The 17,550-nt window shown below is 37.0% G+C and overlaps 1 protein-coding gene across 1 annotated transcript; it reads right to left on the bottom strand.

The window, feature by feature from the left end:
* Nucleotides 1–1,991: 1,991 nt before the first annotated feature.
* Nucleotides 1,992–17,329, bottom strand: LOC139935435 (casein kinase II subunit alpha). The gene is made up of 11 exons (XM_071930042.1): nt 16,710–17,329; nt 14,366–14,477; nt 13,098–13,199; nt 10,565–10,615; nt 10,130–10,189; nt 9,546–9,629; nt 8,148–8,258; nt 7,773–7,975; nt 7,442–7,590; nt 6,916–7,014; nt 1,992–6,416 (listed from the first exon to the last, which is right to left on the bottom strand). Exons 1-11 carry the CDS (start codon nt 16,793–16,795, stop codon nt 6,292–6,294), a joined length of 1,182 nt encoding a protein of 393 aa, XP_071786143.1. The 5' UTR covers nt 16,796–17,329; the 3' UTR covers nt 1,992–6,291.
* Nucleotides 17,330–17,550: the final 221 nt, after the last annotated feature.

Raw genomic sequence — 17,550 nt, 5'->3', positions numbered from 1 at the left:
TTAAATAAAAGACTTGAAATGCACATCCACTTATCATGCCTACTAGTACTATTATAAAATTGAATCAAATTTATTCTGACTATTATTGTTTTCTTTGCTGTTACAAAAAGGTACAGGCATAGTCTTGAGTCCTTGGTTGAAAGCAATTCGTAAGTTTTCCTAAATAGATATGAAAACATTTGTATCAGGAAAAATACTGCAAAGAAATGTTCACGTCTTTGTTGTTTTAACTATTATTATTCAGTGAGGGAATATTATACTTGGTCAAACTACTCACAGTTTTTCTGTTGGGAACTATGAGGTTTCAGAGATAAACTAATCATGAACTGCAAGATCTGTTAGTGACAAAAATGCAGAAGTTAAATGGTCAATAGAATAATGAGTGACTTTGACAAACATCATCAATGAAGAATTGAAAAATGAGTTGCTTTTTATCAAATTTGCATCACTTTGGAAATGATAGAAAATCATAAAAAGTGTGATTAACAGTTTTTAATGGCTTCACACTTTTTGGTTTCTCTTCTCGAACAATTCACTATTCACTGAGATGGTAATCATGTGAGAAAAAAAAATTGAAAAGGAAAAAAAATTATCAACAAAACACAAAATATGCAAAAATTATCACAATTCAAAAGGCCGCGCCACTTTTCGACCTATTCGGGAACTATTTTGCGTAGCGCGCACATGTTCCTTTCAAGTCTGTGCAGCGCCACAGTTACGGTCGAGTGCCTAGATCGTGGGCATGCGTAGTAGTATGTTTGAGGATTGCTCTGTGGGTGTCATGGACGGGGTTACCTGGGAGATGACGATAGGGGTGTCGGTGTGTGACAAAATGAACAAAGAGAGGTTATGCCGCCACTACACACAAGAGCTAAAAATAATGAATGAACGAAAAATATGTTGAAGCATCTAAAATGATATGCCCTTGCTCCATCAAATTAATACAGTTCTAGGTTTTAATTAACTAGTATTTATCTTTAGTTAGAAGAAGTCACGTTGCAAATTAATTTATTAATAATTATTATTATGTTGTTGAGATAATAAAGATTGGGCTGCAAGTCAATCGAAGTGACTCATTGCTCACATTATGCATACAGAATTGTGAGCATCCCCGATTTGACAAGCACAGCTTGTGGTTGTCATCGGTTGACATGCATAATGAATAAGCCAACTTTAGTAAAAGAACTCGCAATAATTGTATATCAACCTCTACCAGCTAGGAAACAAATTACCAAGAAAACCAAATAAACTTTTTTAATGAACTTCATTTTTAAATTTTCCAAGATGGTTTATTTTAGGATTACATCATTCCCATCGTTTGTTGCTGTTGGCAACAAAGACTTTGTACCAAACATACCGCCAGAGGGCGCTACGTGGGAAACGACCTCCCAATGAACGGCTCTGAACTATCTCATATTTAAATGTGCAGTCTAGTTCCCGGTGTGAGGCAATATTTATCTGCATATATCAGTTTACAAGGAAAAAACAACAGACTAAGTGTTTATTAATTTATATAGGAAATGTTCAATCAGCCATGGTTCAAAATAGACTCAGTCCGACCAGCATGAAGGTAAAGAGCAGTTCGGTGTGATCAAAGGGGTGAAAAGCTTCTTTAATTTGTCTCTTAGCTTTGGGAAAGCATAGGTACATCGTTGGTACATGTAGTGGTCCCCGTAGTGGGTGTGTGTTGATAGGGCGAAGTCCGAAGTTTCAATTGAACAAAAAATTGAAACATTTCCAGATCATGCCAACTTTACTCGAATGAGACATTCATTTTTTGGGGGGTAAAAATTAGTGGACAAGTGGTGGCAGGATAGGGACGTCTTTCCCCAAATAACTGTGTCTTATTTACTTCAAGTTGTTTGGGTCATGAAGGGTGACAAGGGCCAGTTGGAATTCGCATTTCCCATTGAAGTTATTAAAAGGATCGCTATGTGTTGCTTTGCCAAGAAAGAAGCAAAGAATGAAACGAAAAACAATTACACAAAATGTAAAGCTCAACATCATTCGAGATGCACTTTATTATTTTTTTTCTTCCTCTCGGAATTAGCAAAATAGGCCCCAAACATTAAATAAAGCCCTCGTTGAACACAACCGGTTATTTACTGTTCATCAATGCTTTTTGTTTATAGTTGTAATATCAATACACACATTTGTATTAATCTTATATAAATTATCACACTAATTAAGGTTGACCTCCCGTGGTACTATTGGTGGTTTTTTAAAATGTCATAATTACAGTATTTTTTCGGTTAATTGTTCTGCTGGGTCTTTGTGTCCCATAAGGGAGGTTCTAAACACTCAGGTTAGAAGTTTTTATCCAAAGGCCACTAATTTACTGGCCAGTGATCCACAAGCCAGTATGATCTGATGGCTTGTGATCTAGTTGATTAGGCACTAATATGATTAATAGCAAGCCAGAACTCTACTCTTCTGTAACCCGCCTGTCAGCAATTTGTGTGAACTGGCCGGGTATACAAACTGATCCACCAGCCAATAAAAAGTGGCAATTTAGTTACCAGCCAGAGTTCTAAACCTGCTTTTTCAGACTCTCCCTTTGTATGACCGTAAAACCTTGAGCAGACAACTCCTGACTCGTTCAACCACAGTACTGAGTGGTGTGAAGTCACTCATTGTTAACAGTTGTTTTGGAAGTAACTGTCATCACCCCTTAAACAAAGCACATTACTAACAGACAAAATCATCTGTTGTAAAAGGGAACACACTTCCACTTCTAAAACTGTATACTGACTCCACCTAATTATACCCCAAATCTCTGGTACTGATACAACGCTAAATCTCTACACTATCTAGTAGAATATAAAGGAGTTTACGTGTAAACCGTTACTTTGAAATACAAAGGGTTGTTCTGTCGTCATTCTTTTGCGATTTGCATTTTTGATTTCTGATCTACAGTAAAAATGCCAGTCTGTGTATGTTGTCATTTTTTAAATCTCTTTTTACATGAAAACAAAATCACATCAGCCCTATCTCATACCAGAATCCAATCATTTAGGGCAGAATCAAATGATAATAAAAACAACATAAAAAAAAAACAATCAAAGACAACACCAAACTGAAAACATGTCAAAGGCTTTGTTTCAAAGTATGAACAGAATGGTAGAGACTAAAAAATAAAATGAGAAAAGGTGTACATCTTTGGTAAAAACCCTGTACAACTCCACTTCAACCTTATCAAGTGGTAACGCAAAACAAAATATTTTCAGCTTTCTTAAATCAGATCATTAATTTCCTCTTTCTTTTCTTGCGAAATAAATTGGGTTGAACCATCCAGATGTGGAAGGAAACCCAAGTACTTTATGTGATAAACCACCGGGAAAACGGACTAGGTAAATTTTGAATTAATTTGGGGTTGAACAAAGAAAAATTAACAGAGAGTGACTTCAACCTTAACCTTAAGCCCTATCAAAAACGGCCTCTGACTGGCACCCCAAACAAAGATATTAACTTTTAATAGGGAAACCACCAACATAGGGCTAGATAGCTCACTTGGGAGAGCACACTCCAGGCACATTAACACAGACTTTGCAGATTCAAGTCCTTTGTCAATTTTCTTTGTTCAACCACAAGATAATCCAATATAATTCAGCTTACATTGTATCTGTTCTGTAAGTTATCACATAATTATTTTTTCAATATTTGATGGATGCTCCATCCAAAAATTTATTTGCTCATCAAATATATGTGACAAAGATCATTTCAAGCAGGGTTGCTTATAATGTAAGTTTTATCCACGTTTAGTAAATAATGTTTAAGACATCACATTTATGTCAAGATTGTTGTTTCATTCATGTCTTCATGTTTAACACCATTTCATTATTTCTGAGAAGTACTTGATGTTGGTGTGGGGTCATAACACAGTATGAGTCTTCAGCCAATTCTGTAATTCCTCTGTAATTGTATGGAGCTGCTGGCAAGAGCCAAATTTCATGGCTCTGCTTACCACAGAATTCTGCACTTAAGGAGTCCTGTAAAAGCATTGACTCTATTGGCTGTTAGCATAGAATTTTGCGGCAAATTTAACCTTACTTAGCTCAACTTGCTAAGCAAATTTTAGCAGTGTACCAGTTGACTTATAATAATTTGAGATTTAAGCTGGTAACCTGTGTTTGCTTCGCAGGAGTTTTCTATGTCAAGTGAGTTTAGCAGCTCAATAAAAGTTGGCCCGGGCTCCATCTCCCAAGCCTCGACATGGACACTGTTTTTTGTTTGTTAAAGATAATAATGTATACACCCTATAAAATCAACCTGTTACAATATCACTAATAAATATTGCAATTTTAACACTTCCTGGTATAATAACAAAATGTATTGTGATTAGTTCCCTCCATGTTAGCATTGTTTAAAATACGATAAACAAGAAACGAATACAAAAACCAATACAGCACATTTACAAGACGAAATCTATAAATGTGTCTGTCTTCAACAAAACAGTTGTAGTAGCACATGGCAAAACTTTGCCGACTCATGTACTTTCCTCCATGATCATTCATCTGAGTTAACTGGTTATTTTGGTTAATTTACTTTAAACAGCATATTAAAGGTGTAGATAACAAAACTTATTTTACATCAGTTGTGATATTTCTGTACAAAGAACTTCCTCTTGGCAGATAAATTCAAAATCAAATTATAAAAAGAAGAAAAAATATATAGAGAAATTATATTTGAGGTTGCAAACAGGGTGCGAGATTTAAAAAACCAAGAAAAAACCTGAGGCAATTTAGCCATGGAGTTTTTACAAACAACCTCTGAATCATGTACGGTGAGTGAGGTTTCTAACCACAGCAAAGGGACGGACAGTTGAAGGAATTGCCCCAACTTTAAATCGGTGATCTCTGATAAACACAGTACAAGTTTGACAGGATCCATTTATTGGAGACATATTTTGTACCAAGGTATGTTTCTGAAAAAAAAACTGATTTGAAACACTTTGAACAACTTTGGGTGACCCCTGACATTTATATGAGGTTCAGACATAATGTTGGTGATTTATACATGTCAGGAAGAGCACATGTCAAAAGAAGCAGCAGTTGAGCACCCCAGGTCCATCATGATCTTCTTCATGACGTCTTTACTAATTGACATAAATATGTCAGATGTTCAACTTTTTTTTTTTACAAAAGAACAGGAAACCGCAAACCACACCAACATTTGTAAAGTGTTTTTCAGTTTCTATGGCACTAAAAAGAAAGGACAAAAATACAAGAAAAACAAACAGCCAGAAACTTGCATGCCCAATATCTCTACATGAAACCATAATTGGTTTTATTCTGCACAAATTTAGGCTTCAAAACCGAGGGCTAAAAATGAAAACAGATTGTCCCCTTTTCCAAATCTTTGCTCTTACTTTGTGTGAACACAGTGTGTTAAACACAGACCCTCAAGTACTCTGGGCATGTAAATGCATGACGGAGAATATCTTCTCAAAAAGAAAAATTCTTGGGGGGGGGGATCTCTGCATAGTCAGAATAAACCAAAATAAATTTAGAAATGGAATTGTGTTTTGCCGTTTCCCACTTTGGTTATCATCAAAGCAAAATACAAAGTAAAAGAGCAAAAGAAACACTTTACTTTTTACAATTTTTACCAAAATTTGATGAGAACACCAAAAAAATGTAAAAAAAGTTGTAAGTTTTAAATACACTCTCTAACTTTGTTTTGGTGACAAATGTGGACGCATACCATCCGTGGGAACAGTGAACTACAAAAACGTGTCGATCCATTAAGGAAAACTGGGGATCATGGTAAAACATGACAGATTATCACCGTGGTGCAAATTGGGCAACAAAACTGGGACCAAATTGAAAACAAGTCCCGCTACTGTCCTTGACGTTGACAAAACGAGGGCTGTAGAACAATCTCTAGAAAAATGGAATTACAAGTAAACTTGGTGGAAAGGGAACTCTCATTCATATGCTGTGACCAGATCTGAAAGTCAGTTACCTGCGAAACTCCAATATTCAACCAAATAGCAATATATGCTTCACAAAAACCTCAGCTGGAAAACATGGGTTCAAAAAAGGAAAAGAAAAAAAAAACAAGAAACCATCGCAACTCTCGTCTGCTTTGCACAGGTCTCCTCCATGAGGGGTATAAAACTAGCCAAACACTAAACACAACTTTTCCAACTCTCGACAGAAATCAACAAGCGCTCATTTTTTTGGGAGTATTTTTTGAATATTTGTATTTCTTGAAAACAACGTGCCCACAATAACTATGGTGATAAATAGTACCGTAGAGGTGTTCTTGATCTAACAGGTGGTGACTGACTTATGGTACGACGGCAGCTGCAGGACTAGGGTTTTGGATGGGCTGCATTGGCTGTGCTGACGGTGCTGATATAACTGGGGAGCCGGCCGGAATTGCTGCCATCGTCCTTGAAGATGTGTTGGTAGCTGGAGAAAGACAAGAAAAAACCCCAGAAATAAATAATCATAATAATGTCACTATCCCTTCTTCCATGCAAGTGCGAGATAGACACAAAAAATAGAGGAGGGCAGAGACAAGGCTTGTTTACAAGTAATAACAAGACATTCACAAGACAATAGAGGTTGCTGGCCCATAATAGAGTAGTAATACAACGGTAGTGAGTTGTAGCATATAGGCTACTATGGGAATTGCTCTGACCATGGCTGTGGTTATACACTAAGAATAATATACAGTACTCTAGCTCTAGTTCTTGTTGCAGGATCGCAACAATAATGATAGTGTCCTCTACAGACTTGCTTGAGGGATCCTTGGGGGAGGAGGCATGACGTCCTCAGATGGTCGCCTGTTGGTATAACGTCATCATTGGCTGTCAGAATGACAACGATCCAATAAGTGCAAGGGGGTTTTGGGGTAGTCCTTACCCAAAAAAAGGCAAAACTTAAAACTTCACAAATTGAAACTTACCATATGTACTTGTTGGAGCAGTTGTTGAAATGACCGACGTGGACACTGGTACGTTCATCATAGCTGGTAAGGATCTATTCTGCTCCTTCACCACAGGATCTGTAGGAAAAAGAAAAGGATACAACATTTAAATTTGGACTTGAGAGATTTTTCAGACAGATTTTTATCCAGGAACAGTTTTAGTTTTGAACAGGGCTTGAAAATCATCCTGATTTACTTAACTCGTCTCCATGAATGATGTTAATCTGCTCCTTTGTTCAACCGATATAAGCAAATGTCTGTGCAGAAACACGTGCGTTTCGGCAAAAGTGTTTATGCACAATTGATCAAGAAGATTTGTGTGGCTACCACACCAGATTTGAGTTGTTACACCACTCATCTGGTATCAAATAAGCATGTTGTTTGCATTTCTAAGGGTAGGTCATGAAACAGAAATTCTGCAAATGTGTGCAGAAAGTCTCTGCTTATTTGCTTAGCGAACTCATCCATGCTAACCAGACTTGAGTGCTGAGGAAGGTGTACTTACAGAAGTAAGGGTGATCCATAGCTTCCCTTGCAGTAAGCCTCTCTTGGTGGTCGTACCGTAGCAGCTTATCTAAGAAGTCCAGTGCTTCTTGACTCACAAGGTGCTGGTTTTCACTGTGTACAAATCGCTCCCATCTCTTCCTTGAATGCCTGTAAATAATAGTTCAACACACTAGGGTTTTGTTCGCTCTAAAAACCGCCGCTCTAAAAACCATTGTACTTAGGGAAATATTTTTAGGGGCACCAAGGCCAATACTAGGGGCAACAGAGACCATGACCTTAGTGTAATTTAAAGCCTGTGGGGTAAACCAAAGCAGAACATTCAAACGTACCTTCCAAGAATATCGTTGAACCTTGGATCAAGTTCAATTTGATACTTGTCCAGGTACTCGTATAGTTCATCGGTGCCCAGCACCTTGGCGATGCGCACCAGTTGATCGTAGTTGTCATGGCCATGGAAGAAGGGTTCCTTGCGGAATATCATGCTAGCCAACATACACCCAAGACTCCACATGTCTAATGAGTAGTCATACAGCTGTAGGGGTCAAAGGTCATATCAGTTAAATTCATAATGAAAGCAAAATTGTATAATAATGAGAATTAACCAATTGGGTCTCTTCCTAACCACTTCCTCTTCCAAAATGTTACACATTACACTATGAAATGTGTAAGACATGCTCCTTGATAAAGATAAATGACCGACTCACCTGGTAATCAACTAATAACTCTGGCCCCTTGAAGTACCTGGACGCCACTCTTACATTGTACTCCTGTCCTGGATGATAGAACTCAGCTAACCCCCAGTCGATCAGACGAAGCTGTGAGGATTCAAAAACACTCAAGTATTAGAAATCTTCACATGGTATTGAAACAATTTAATAATAAAGCCTGTTTCGAGGGTGCATAACAGTAATAATTACATAAGATTAAGAAAATTACACACATGTAGTAAACAGTTTATGAAAAGTACACCAGTAAAAAATCTAAGCAAAATTACGTTAATTTGTAACCCAGTAATTATAACTAGCATGACTGGAAGGGTAGCATAGTAGAGGTACAATAAGATACAGACTTGCAGTGATACCATGTATTGAATCTCTATCAAAAGTGTGTGGTTCGGAGAAAAACAGAGGCCAATTTCATGTCTCTGCTTACCCTAAGCAAGAACTAGCACTTACGGAAGCAGGGAATGGAGCGCTTATTTCACAGGTTAGCAGGGAATTTGTGCTTGTGCGTACTGTGTGTTACCAGGCATTCTTAGCTTATACAACATTTTTGCAGTTACAGTACAAATGATAAAAACTACAGACACTTTCTTAGCAACAGAAACCATGCATTAAAGAAAACGATTTTTGACAAAATTTCAAAATTAAAACCGAGAGAATATGATGCGATAATTTTAGAAAGTGGAACTGGTGATATCGAGTATAGAGTCAAACATTCCACAAGGAACTTCCTCAACTGCAAAGTAATTATCCTAGGAAGGGAATTTATAAGGAAAATACTGAACATCTATGATATGTTTGCCAATAAAGGAAGTGTAAAAATTTGTAAATGTTTTTTTGTATCTGTATCCGACATTCATTGCGCTCTTATCATGTCATGTTTCCTGTTTGTTTTGGCGTAACTAAATACTGGTTCAATTTTCACCAAAAAGGGCCCAGACTATTTTGCATCCAAGCCTCTTTTTGGGAGTTACAGGAGAACAAAATCAAGATGGCTGCACTCATGTATGAAGTTTAAGGTCAATTAATAACCATGCCAAAATATGGACCATTTATTTTTTCACGGTTAACTGAGACATGGGTATGACTTCACTTCCCTCTTGTTAGAAAAATATTATTTTACTGACAAACGAAAGTGGGCTGGCAACTTATAAAACATTGCAGGTCGGATCCTTCATTCTTGAAAGGGAAAGGGCACCAAGACTTTTTCTCTTATTGCAAAGGGCACTTTTGAGGAAATTGTAAATTTCTAATGGGAGGTTTCAAGGGGCACCACGGCAATGACCAGGAGCACTGAGGCCATTGTGGCTGTGAAGCATAAGGTCCCACATGGGTGTGCCCCTTTAAAACAAACATTTAAAAAAAAAAATGGTTACATACCTTCCTATTTTCATGATCGATCATTACATTGTGTGGTTTGACATCTCGGTGTATTATGCCCATACTGTGACTGTAATCTAGTGCCTGAGGGTAGTATATAGAAAGTAATTAGATTAGTCCTGGTGGTAAAATCATCTCGTTCCCACTACACGTCCCGTAACATGGCAGCTAAATGCAAGGACCTCTTGTTGAGGTTTCATGTAGCTATCCAGTTTGCTATTTCGGAGGCAACATCACAATAAAGAAGCTGGTATGTAGGCATTTAATGAGGGACTCCAAGGTCCAATTAAATTTTGTTGTGTACAAATTTCCCAACAGATAGAGTCCTTATGCAAGTGGAAAGAAAACTATGAGTGAATGAAAATACGTATTCAACTAATTTTGTCTGGTTAACCACTGTTAAGGGCCAGCGGTGACATTGAACTAGTCCATAAACAACCAATTTAATTTTGCGTTACTATGAGTGAATGAAAATACGTATTCAACTAATTTTGTCTGGTTAACCACTGTTAAGGGCCAGCGGTGACATTGAACTAGTCCATAAACAACCAATTTAATTTTGCGTTTACTTTTCATTTCCTTACCTTCAGAAGTTCAAATAGGTAGTACCTGATCTCGTAATCTGTTAAAGTTTGGTAAAGTTGCTGGAGAGAGAATGGAAACTCTTGAGTTAGTTGTGTAAATATCAAAATAAAAGGCATGTTCTTGTTGTATTTTCCTTGAAGATTCCTGACATTGTGACCCCTATCCCATGCAAGAACTACATGTTCCTGTATTGCCTTATTGTTCTTCAACATTGCACTCATTTGTATCCAATATTTGTATAATATTAATGCAGAGATTATATTCCAGTTCGGTGTATAGCACATGGCTACACAAACAAATCTGGAACTTTAGTTTCCTTGAACTGTTTGGTGAACAAAAGGACATACTTAAATAAAGCCAATATCAAAATTAAAACTTCTTACCACAGGTAACGACAAAATTAACAAAGTTAAATGGTAAACAATTTATATTACCTTGAAATCTGTGTTGTTGACATACTCAAATATAAGTGCTGGTGTACGTGACTAAAAACGGACAAAAGAAAAACGGAAAACTGGTGTTCAGTTAAAAGTTTACAAATATGATTGAGTATTCCAATGATTGAGGAGGATGGGAAACCATCACTAAATTGGACTTAGTGGTTAGATAAAACAAAGCTGTATTTTTGTGTCAATCTTTCGTTTGTCCCCGTACATGTAGCTGACTTCAGCTTCTGAAGAATAAAGATCCTATTCAATACACAGGACACTGATTATTTCCGCTTATGCCATCTCTTTGGCTAATTCTTGATAACAGCACTATGGCAATCAGATTCATCAACCACCCCCCCCCCACCACTATGTACTTTGCTATGTATTTTTAGATGGTGTGTATATCAGGTGCGCACACCATGTCTTTAGATTCATGTCAACTCCCAAACCAGCGAACTATTGGCAGACAGTAGTAGCCAAAAGAGGAGTCAGCGAAAGGTGTCTACTCTAAAACCACAGTGACCGATTGGAGACCAGAAAGGGAAAATAGTCTGATTCCCTTTATTCCCAGACTATTTTCCCTTCGCGACTGTGAATACAAGTGTTTATCATTGCTATTGAAGACAAGGAACATGACAGAAATGGTTGCCACATGATGTCTTTAAGATTCACTGTTCCCAATGCCTCAATCAAACTGGTATTGTAATACATCCAGGCTTTCTGCACAGCAGTGTAACCAAACCCCGAGTAGCCTGGCTCAAAGTAAATGTCATGATACCTTATCAACCGTATCAAATTTGAACTTTTCCCCTGGCCCTTTTTTGTTGCTCTTTCCCCCGAGGACTGATCCCTTTGTTGAGAATTGACATCATTATTTTGAGCACATAAAAATAGAACATTGCTGTTTGTGTAGTATGTCGGCATGATTTATGTTTTTACACTTTCAATTTAAGATGATGTGACAATCAAGACAGGATTGTAGCTGGAAAGTTTTGACTGCCGGCAAGTTTATATTAAAAATAGAGCATCGGTGTACATGTAGTAAGCGAAAGCGCGCAAAGCATTTTCACCAACTGGGGTCCCGCTTTAAAATGGATTGGCAATGGGTTTCCTGAGACATAAATTATGCAAAGCATTTTCAGGTTTGTACATCCATTTTTCCAACTTCATGACAGTACCTTATGTTTGTCACTTACTTTTACCAAAAGGAATATCTCATTTATTTTTTTTTTTAAACAAAATACCAGGCCTGTAATTATGAGACATCTTTCGTGGCAATACCACTTTGTGGGAGCAAGCCACATTTTGGAGGGCACCAGCAGTACTGGGCACTAGATAGGACACCTAGCCAAACATGGAAAAAATAGAAAAGGCATAAAACTAGATATAGTGTTTGTAGAAACAAACACTAGGTGTTCGGCTATTGTTGGGTCAGTGTTTGAGTCAATTAAAAAAGTGTTGTTAATAGCTCGTCAAATTGCAAAGAAATTAAAACCAAACAGTTTTCTCGATGTGTAATAATTTTATGGTAAAGCATCAAAAAGTGTACATTTCAACCTAAAAGCCTTTAAATAATGCCCTTTCAAAGCATTTTACAGGCACTTCCCGTTTAAAAAGGTCAAAAGGTCAAGAGAAAGTCACCAACATACCCATTTTTGTGAAGTACGTGAGGCCCTTTCATATGATGTATAGATTGTCAAAATAGCTTTTGTGGTTAAGGAAATGTGAACTGATGAATAATGACGACTGGAGAAGACACTAACTAACCGGTAGGGAATTTTTTGTTGAAACGCCTTGAAAACAGACTACGTACGTAAAGCCCTTTCATAAAATGTATAGATTGTCAAAATAGCTTTTGTGGTTGAGGACATAGGAGCTTATGCATAATGACGACTGGAGAAGAGACTAACTAACCGGAAGAGAAATGTTTGTTGAAAACACCTTGAAAACAGACTAAAAACGAAGCAATTTATAGGAGAAGAAAAAAAAAATAAAATGAAATTATAATAATAAAAAATTTAGTCACCAAATGGTCTCCCATCCAAGTACTGACCGGAACCTGTGTTATCAACGCAGTACGGTCGTAGATAAACCAACAATTTACTTTTGAAGAAAATATACAATAAATTCGATTTGAACCAGAAGACGAGGTCAATAAGGGGTCATGTCTGCGAGGCGTTTACGGAGTTTTTATTGACCTTTCCGATGTTGTATTGATTGTAAGAATCCCTCATGTAGATCAAAAGTTATGATTTTTTGAAATAATAAACTTTGAATTAGTGTATCTCGTCAACTGATGACGTCATCGTGACGTAACAACTTTTGCATCATCTACTGGTTATTGTCTACCAGTGTGCAAAGTTTCAACTTAATGCAAGCTTCGCATCTATGCTTTTTCTTGCGGACAATCGACTCTGAGAGGAAGAAGAAAAACTAAAAAAAAAAAAAAAAAAACGAACAATAACAAAGAGTTGTTCGGGCTGTTGCCCGAACACCTAAACTATAAGCCAGCAGAGGTTTCAAGTACTGTACTCACCACAGGGTCTTTGACGATTGCCTGTAGGTTGATGATGTTGGGTCCTCCACGGAGGTTCTCCAAGATCTTGATTTCTCTCTTGATCTTCTTCTTCTTGACGGGCTGAAATAAAAACATGTGAGTATAAGAACGGTGAGTTTGATTTAAGTACCTGCCATACAGGTTTTGATTTAACTTTGAAAAACAACAGGAATTGCTAAAGTGCGTACCTGTGTAAACTTCACAGTTCAAACTTTAAAGGCAGTGGACACTATTGGTAATTACTAAAAATAATTATTAGCATAAAACCTGACTTGGTGACAAGTAATGGGGAGAGGTTGATGATATAAAACATTGTGAGAAACAGCTCCCTCTGAAGTGACGTATTTTTTGAGAAAGAAATAATTTTCCACAAATTTGATTGCGAGACCTCAGATTTAGAATTTGAGGTCTCGAAATCAAGCATCTGAAAGCACACAACTTCATGTGACAAGGGTGTTTTTTTCTTTCATTGATATCTCGCAGCTTTGATGACCGATTGAGCTCAAATTTTCACAGGTTTGCCATTTTATGCATATGTTGAGATACACCAACTGTGAAGACTAGTCTTTGACAATTACCAATAGTGTCCAGTCAAGGTTTTAGCCAGAATTTGGTAAAAGGGTGTCCAAATTTGCTGGAAATTTTAAAACTGGGTGTCCAAATTGTTCACTTACAATAAGTTTACATGTAAATGACAGATGAAACAGGGTGTCCAAATTAAAAACAGGGTGTCCAAAAGACACCCAGACACCCCTCTGGCTAACACTATGTGTCAGGTGTCTTTAAGGTGTGTCCGTTAGCCCTATCTCCGGTGACTGTGTTACTAGGATCCTTTCCTCACCCTAACAAAATCCAACACCACATGATTAATTCTCAACAGCCAAACTGTTGGACCCTGATTATGGTGGTATGCATGATCCCATGTAACAGTATAATAAGTCTACTAGTGCAGTCCTCAGTCCAACAGAATCAAGCAAAATATGCAGTGGGGTAGTTTGGGTTAATAATGTCTCATGTAGTTGCCATCCAGCTATCCATTTTAGGAAGAATCATTTGACATTTACTTTTTGCCTTTTGTGAATGGTCAATATAATATTAAGGCTGTGAACTCCATTGGATCAAGAACACAAAGGAACTATTGTTCTATGCAATGTTAGATCTCAGAGCATTTCTGGTAAGGGATTGTGGCTGAAGCCTTGGACACAGTTCGTCAGGGTTTACGAGAAATAAAAATGTCCGCAACTCACCTTCAGGATCTTGATCACACACTTCTCGTTGTTGGTGACATTCACTGCCTCAAATACTTCACTGTATTTGCCACGGCCGAGCTTGCGAACTATCTGATAGTCATCTTGTTGCCTGATATTGAACAAATATATTGGAATGTTGATTAGCAATAAGAAAAAACAACATTCACTGGAATAAAGAGCTCTAATTTATTAGGCAACACTGTTTTACCTGTTACTCAGGTCACATTTAACCATTGATATCAAAATATGCTTTTAATGAACAGATTGTTTATGCTGAAAAAAGTTCAGGGTAAACCATGGTGATGATTACATGTTCTACTCCCTTTTTGTAGGTATTGGCTGTTTGAGGGTTATACATGAAAGCTTACAAATGAAGTATAAAGAAAGATGTCAACTTCAATATTTATGATCAAAGGTTTGGTCAATATGTCTAAGTAATCCACACACAAGCCGCATCTGTTTACTAAATTAACATTCCTACCAGTTTTGTGGAATGATAAGTCAATAAACTTGCAAAATGGTACAACAGACATGGAAGAAGAAAATTACCTTCATCCATTGTCAAAGTAAGAAGGAATTTGCCTCCTAACTTTAAAGTAACTGCATATTATTCATTTTTAAATCAATTACATTGGAGGAACACTTGATCAGTTTTTCCAATTATTGAAAAAGAAAAAAGGATTAACCCTGTCAAAAACAAATGCAATTTGTTATCTGCTTTTCCAAGAAAAATAATTTAGAAACTTTTGAAAGCGCCATACCTTACACAGCCTAATTTTAAGTAACCTAGTTTTCAAAAAGTTTTCCCTGTTCACAAATTGTCAAAAACGTTAAGTTTTTAACTTTCCGTACAAAATGTAGCTGGTTTTAATGATATGGGTACACTTTGATATCAATGCAAGTTGGGTTGGCTGTTATTTAAAGAGTAATGATTTGACATTCAATTATTTTCAACAGAAAATGAAAAAAAAAGAGTGGTATACAAAACAAGGCTGAAATCAAAGTATTAATAGAATACCGCAACATAAATGTAAACTCCCTTCAGAATTATGATTTGTTTTTCTTAGGAACACAAATACACATTCAATGTTTTTTATTGTGATTTGGTCAACAAAACATTAAAGTCACCTGGAAGTGGTATTTTTTCAAAATAAAGCTTTTGTCACTCTTATAGGCCTATGTGTTTTGATGAGTGGAATGTGAATAAACAGTTAGCTAAGGTTTTAAAAAATCAGTTCTTATGTTATTTACAAATTTAAGAGTAGACCCCGACCCGAGAGGGCACTGTTCGTGACGTCAATCGAGCCAGACTTTGCCTGTAATGCGTAGAGTAAACACAAATGCAAAGTACATGTACGGACCAAATCGTGAGTTTGTACGTTTCAAAAAAATTTGTTTTTGTTTTTTTCTGGCAATGCCGACCAGGTGTATTGCTGGTGAATGCAGAAAAACACTTTTTGAAATGTACCAACTCACGACTTGGACATATATGTACTTTGCACGTGTGTTTACTATACGCATTGCAGGCAAAGTCTGCCCGATTGACGTCACAAAAGGGGTAGGCGGAGTCAGCCCCCCAAACAACTGTATATATTTTTTAAACATATAAATCGTGACAAACAATTACTAAAAAAATTGTTTTATTGTTCGTAAGCATATGCTCTTATGTTTGAAAGAAAAAAAATTCTATTTCCAGGTGACTTTAAACAAATCTGCACAATTTTTCTTGACCACCCAATGTTTTCCTCTTAATTTATTTATAACTAAAAGTTAGTTTAAAAAAACATGATTAATTGTTATTAAATAATATTACAAGTAAGGAAGTTGTCAAAACTAACCACCATTTTTTCACACATTTAAAAATTAAACAAAATATACTATAGAAAATTGATCAACAAATAACATAAATTGTAAGATCGTGTTTTTCGTCATAATTATTGACTAAGGGATGGTAGTAGAGAAATAGGCATGTAAAGTAGGTACATGTAGTACAGTAGAAACGTTATGCGACAGAAATGAAATACAGGGTAAAAATTGATGCGACCAGAAATGAGAATCCAGAACAATCTGCAATTTTACTGATTATAATATAATTGGGAAAAGTTTCCGTATGGCGCCACCACTTTTTCATTCGAAATAAAATAATATAGTATCTAATTTACCTGATAGATATATCCCTTTTTGTAAAAATGAGTGAAAAAGTGGTGGCGCCATACGGAAAGTTATCCTATAATTGTAATATTTAGGTACTATGAAACTTGTTAAACCAATTTATACAAAGAAATTCAATAAATTAAGTTGTTCTTGTTTCCTTTGTGTTCCTTTTTGGGGCTAAACTTACCCCCATTCGACGACATGAGATTCATAATCCCAGTAGTCCCTCGGTCTGTGTGTATTCACATCTGCATACACACGTGCACGGCTCATAGCCAATTTATCACTGTTCACGTTGCGGTTCGCAATCTTGACTCGAAAATTCGGCCCAAAACTCCGCCCAAGAAGCACTTGGCTTCTCAGCGAAGAGTTGGTGACAACCCTGAAGAAAAGGGGAAAAATCCCAGACGCCCACAAAGTGGCGTATTCGGGCCCTTTTCGAGCCGAACGGGGACGAAGTTTTACACTTCTGTCGCCTTACTCGCGACTCTGTGAAGGCTACTTGATGTCAGTACATAATGAGTGCGCCTCGTGCATACAACAATCGATGAAGCAATGACGTTCAGCTTGGAAAGAAAGAAACGACCAACACCCTGAAAAACACAGGGCCGGTTTACCCCTTTCCCGTCTTTTTCCACACAGAAAAGTGAAACCAGATCGCAAAGCCGACTTCCAGTTGCTCTAATAGATGAAAACTGGCTGGTAAACTAAGTGAAATGCCGATCTTTTGTGCGAATAAAAGTAGACAGTCGGCCGAGTACTCTCTCATAAAATGGCGAAAATGACCTCAAAGACATTATTTGATTCTACTAGGCCTGCTAATCTCGCCACTTCTCGCAGAGAGAAACCCACTAACCCGAGATTTCAGAATCTGATCAAGTGCGCCCTCTATTTGTTTTAAGCATGCAGCGATTGCATTTTTAGCTGAATAAAAAAAAATAAAGAGCGGCCTAAAAACACAGCTCGGATTTGAAAACAAGATAGCTGATGAAGAATTAGTTAAAAAAAAAATTAATGACACTTGGTCC

Source organism: Asterias amurensis, chromosome 3, assembly GCF_032118995.1.
Source record: "Asterias amurensis chromosome 3, ASM3211899v1".
NCBI classification, from domain to species: Eukaryota; Metazoa; Echinodermata; class Asteroidea; order Forcipulatida; family Asteriidae; genus Asterias; species Asterias amurensis.
This window is presented reverse-complemented; position numbering and strand designations above follow the sequence as displayed.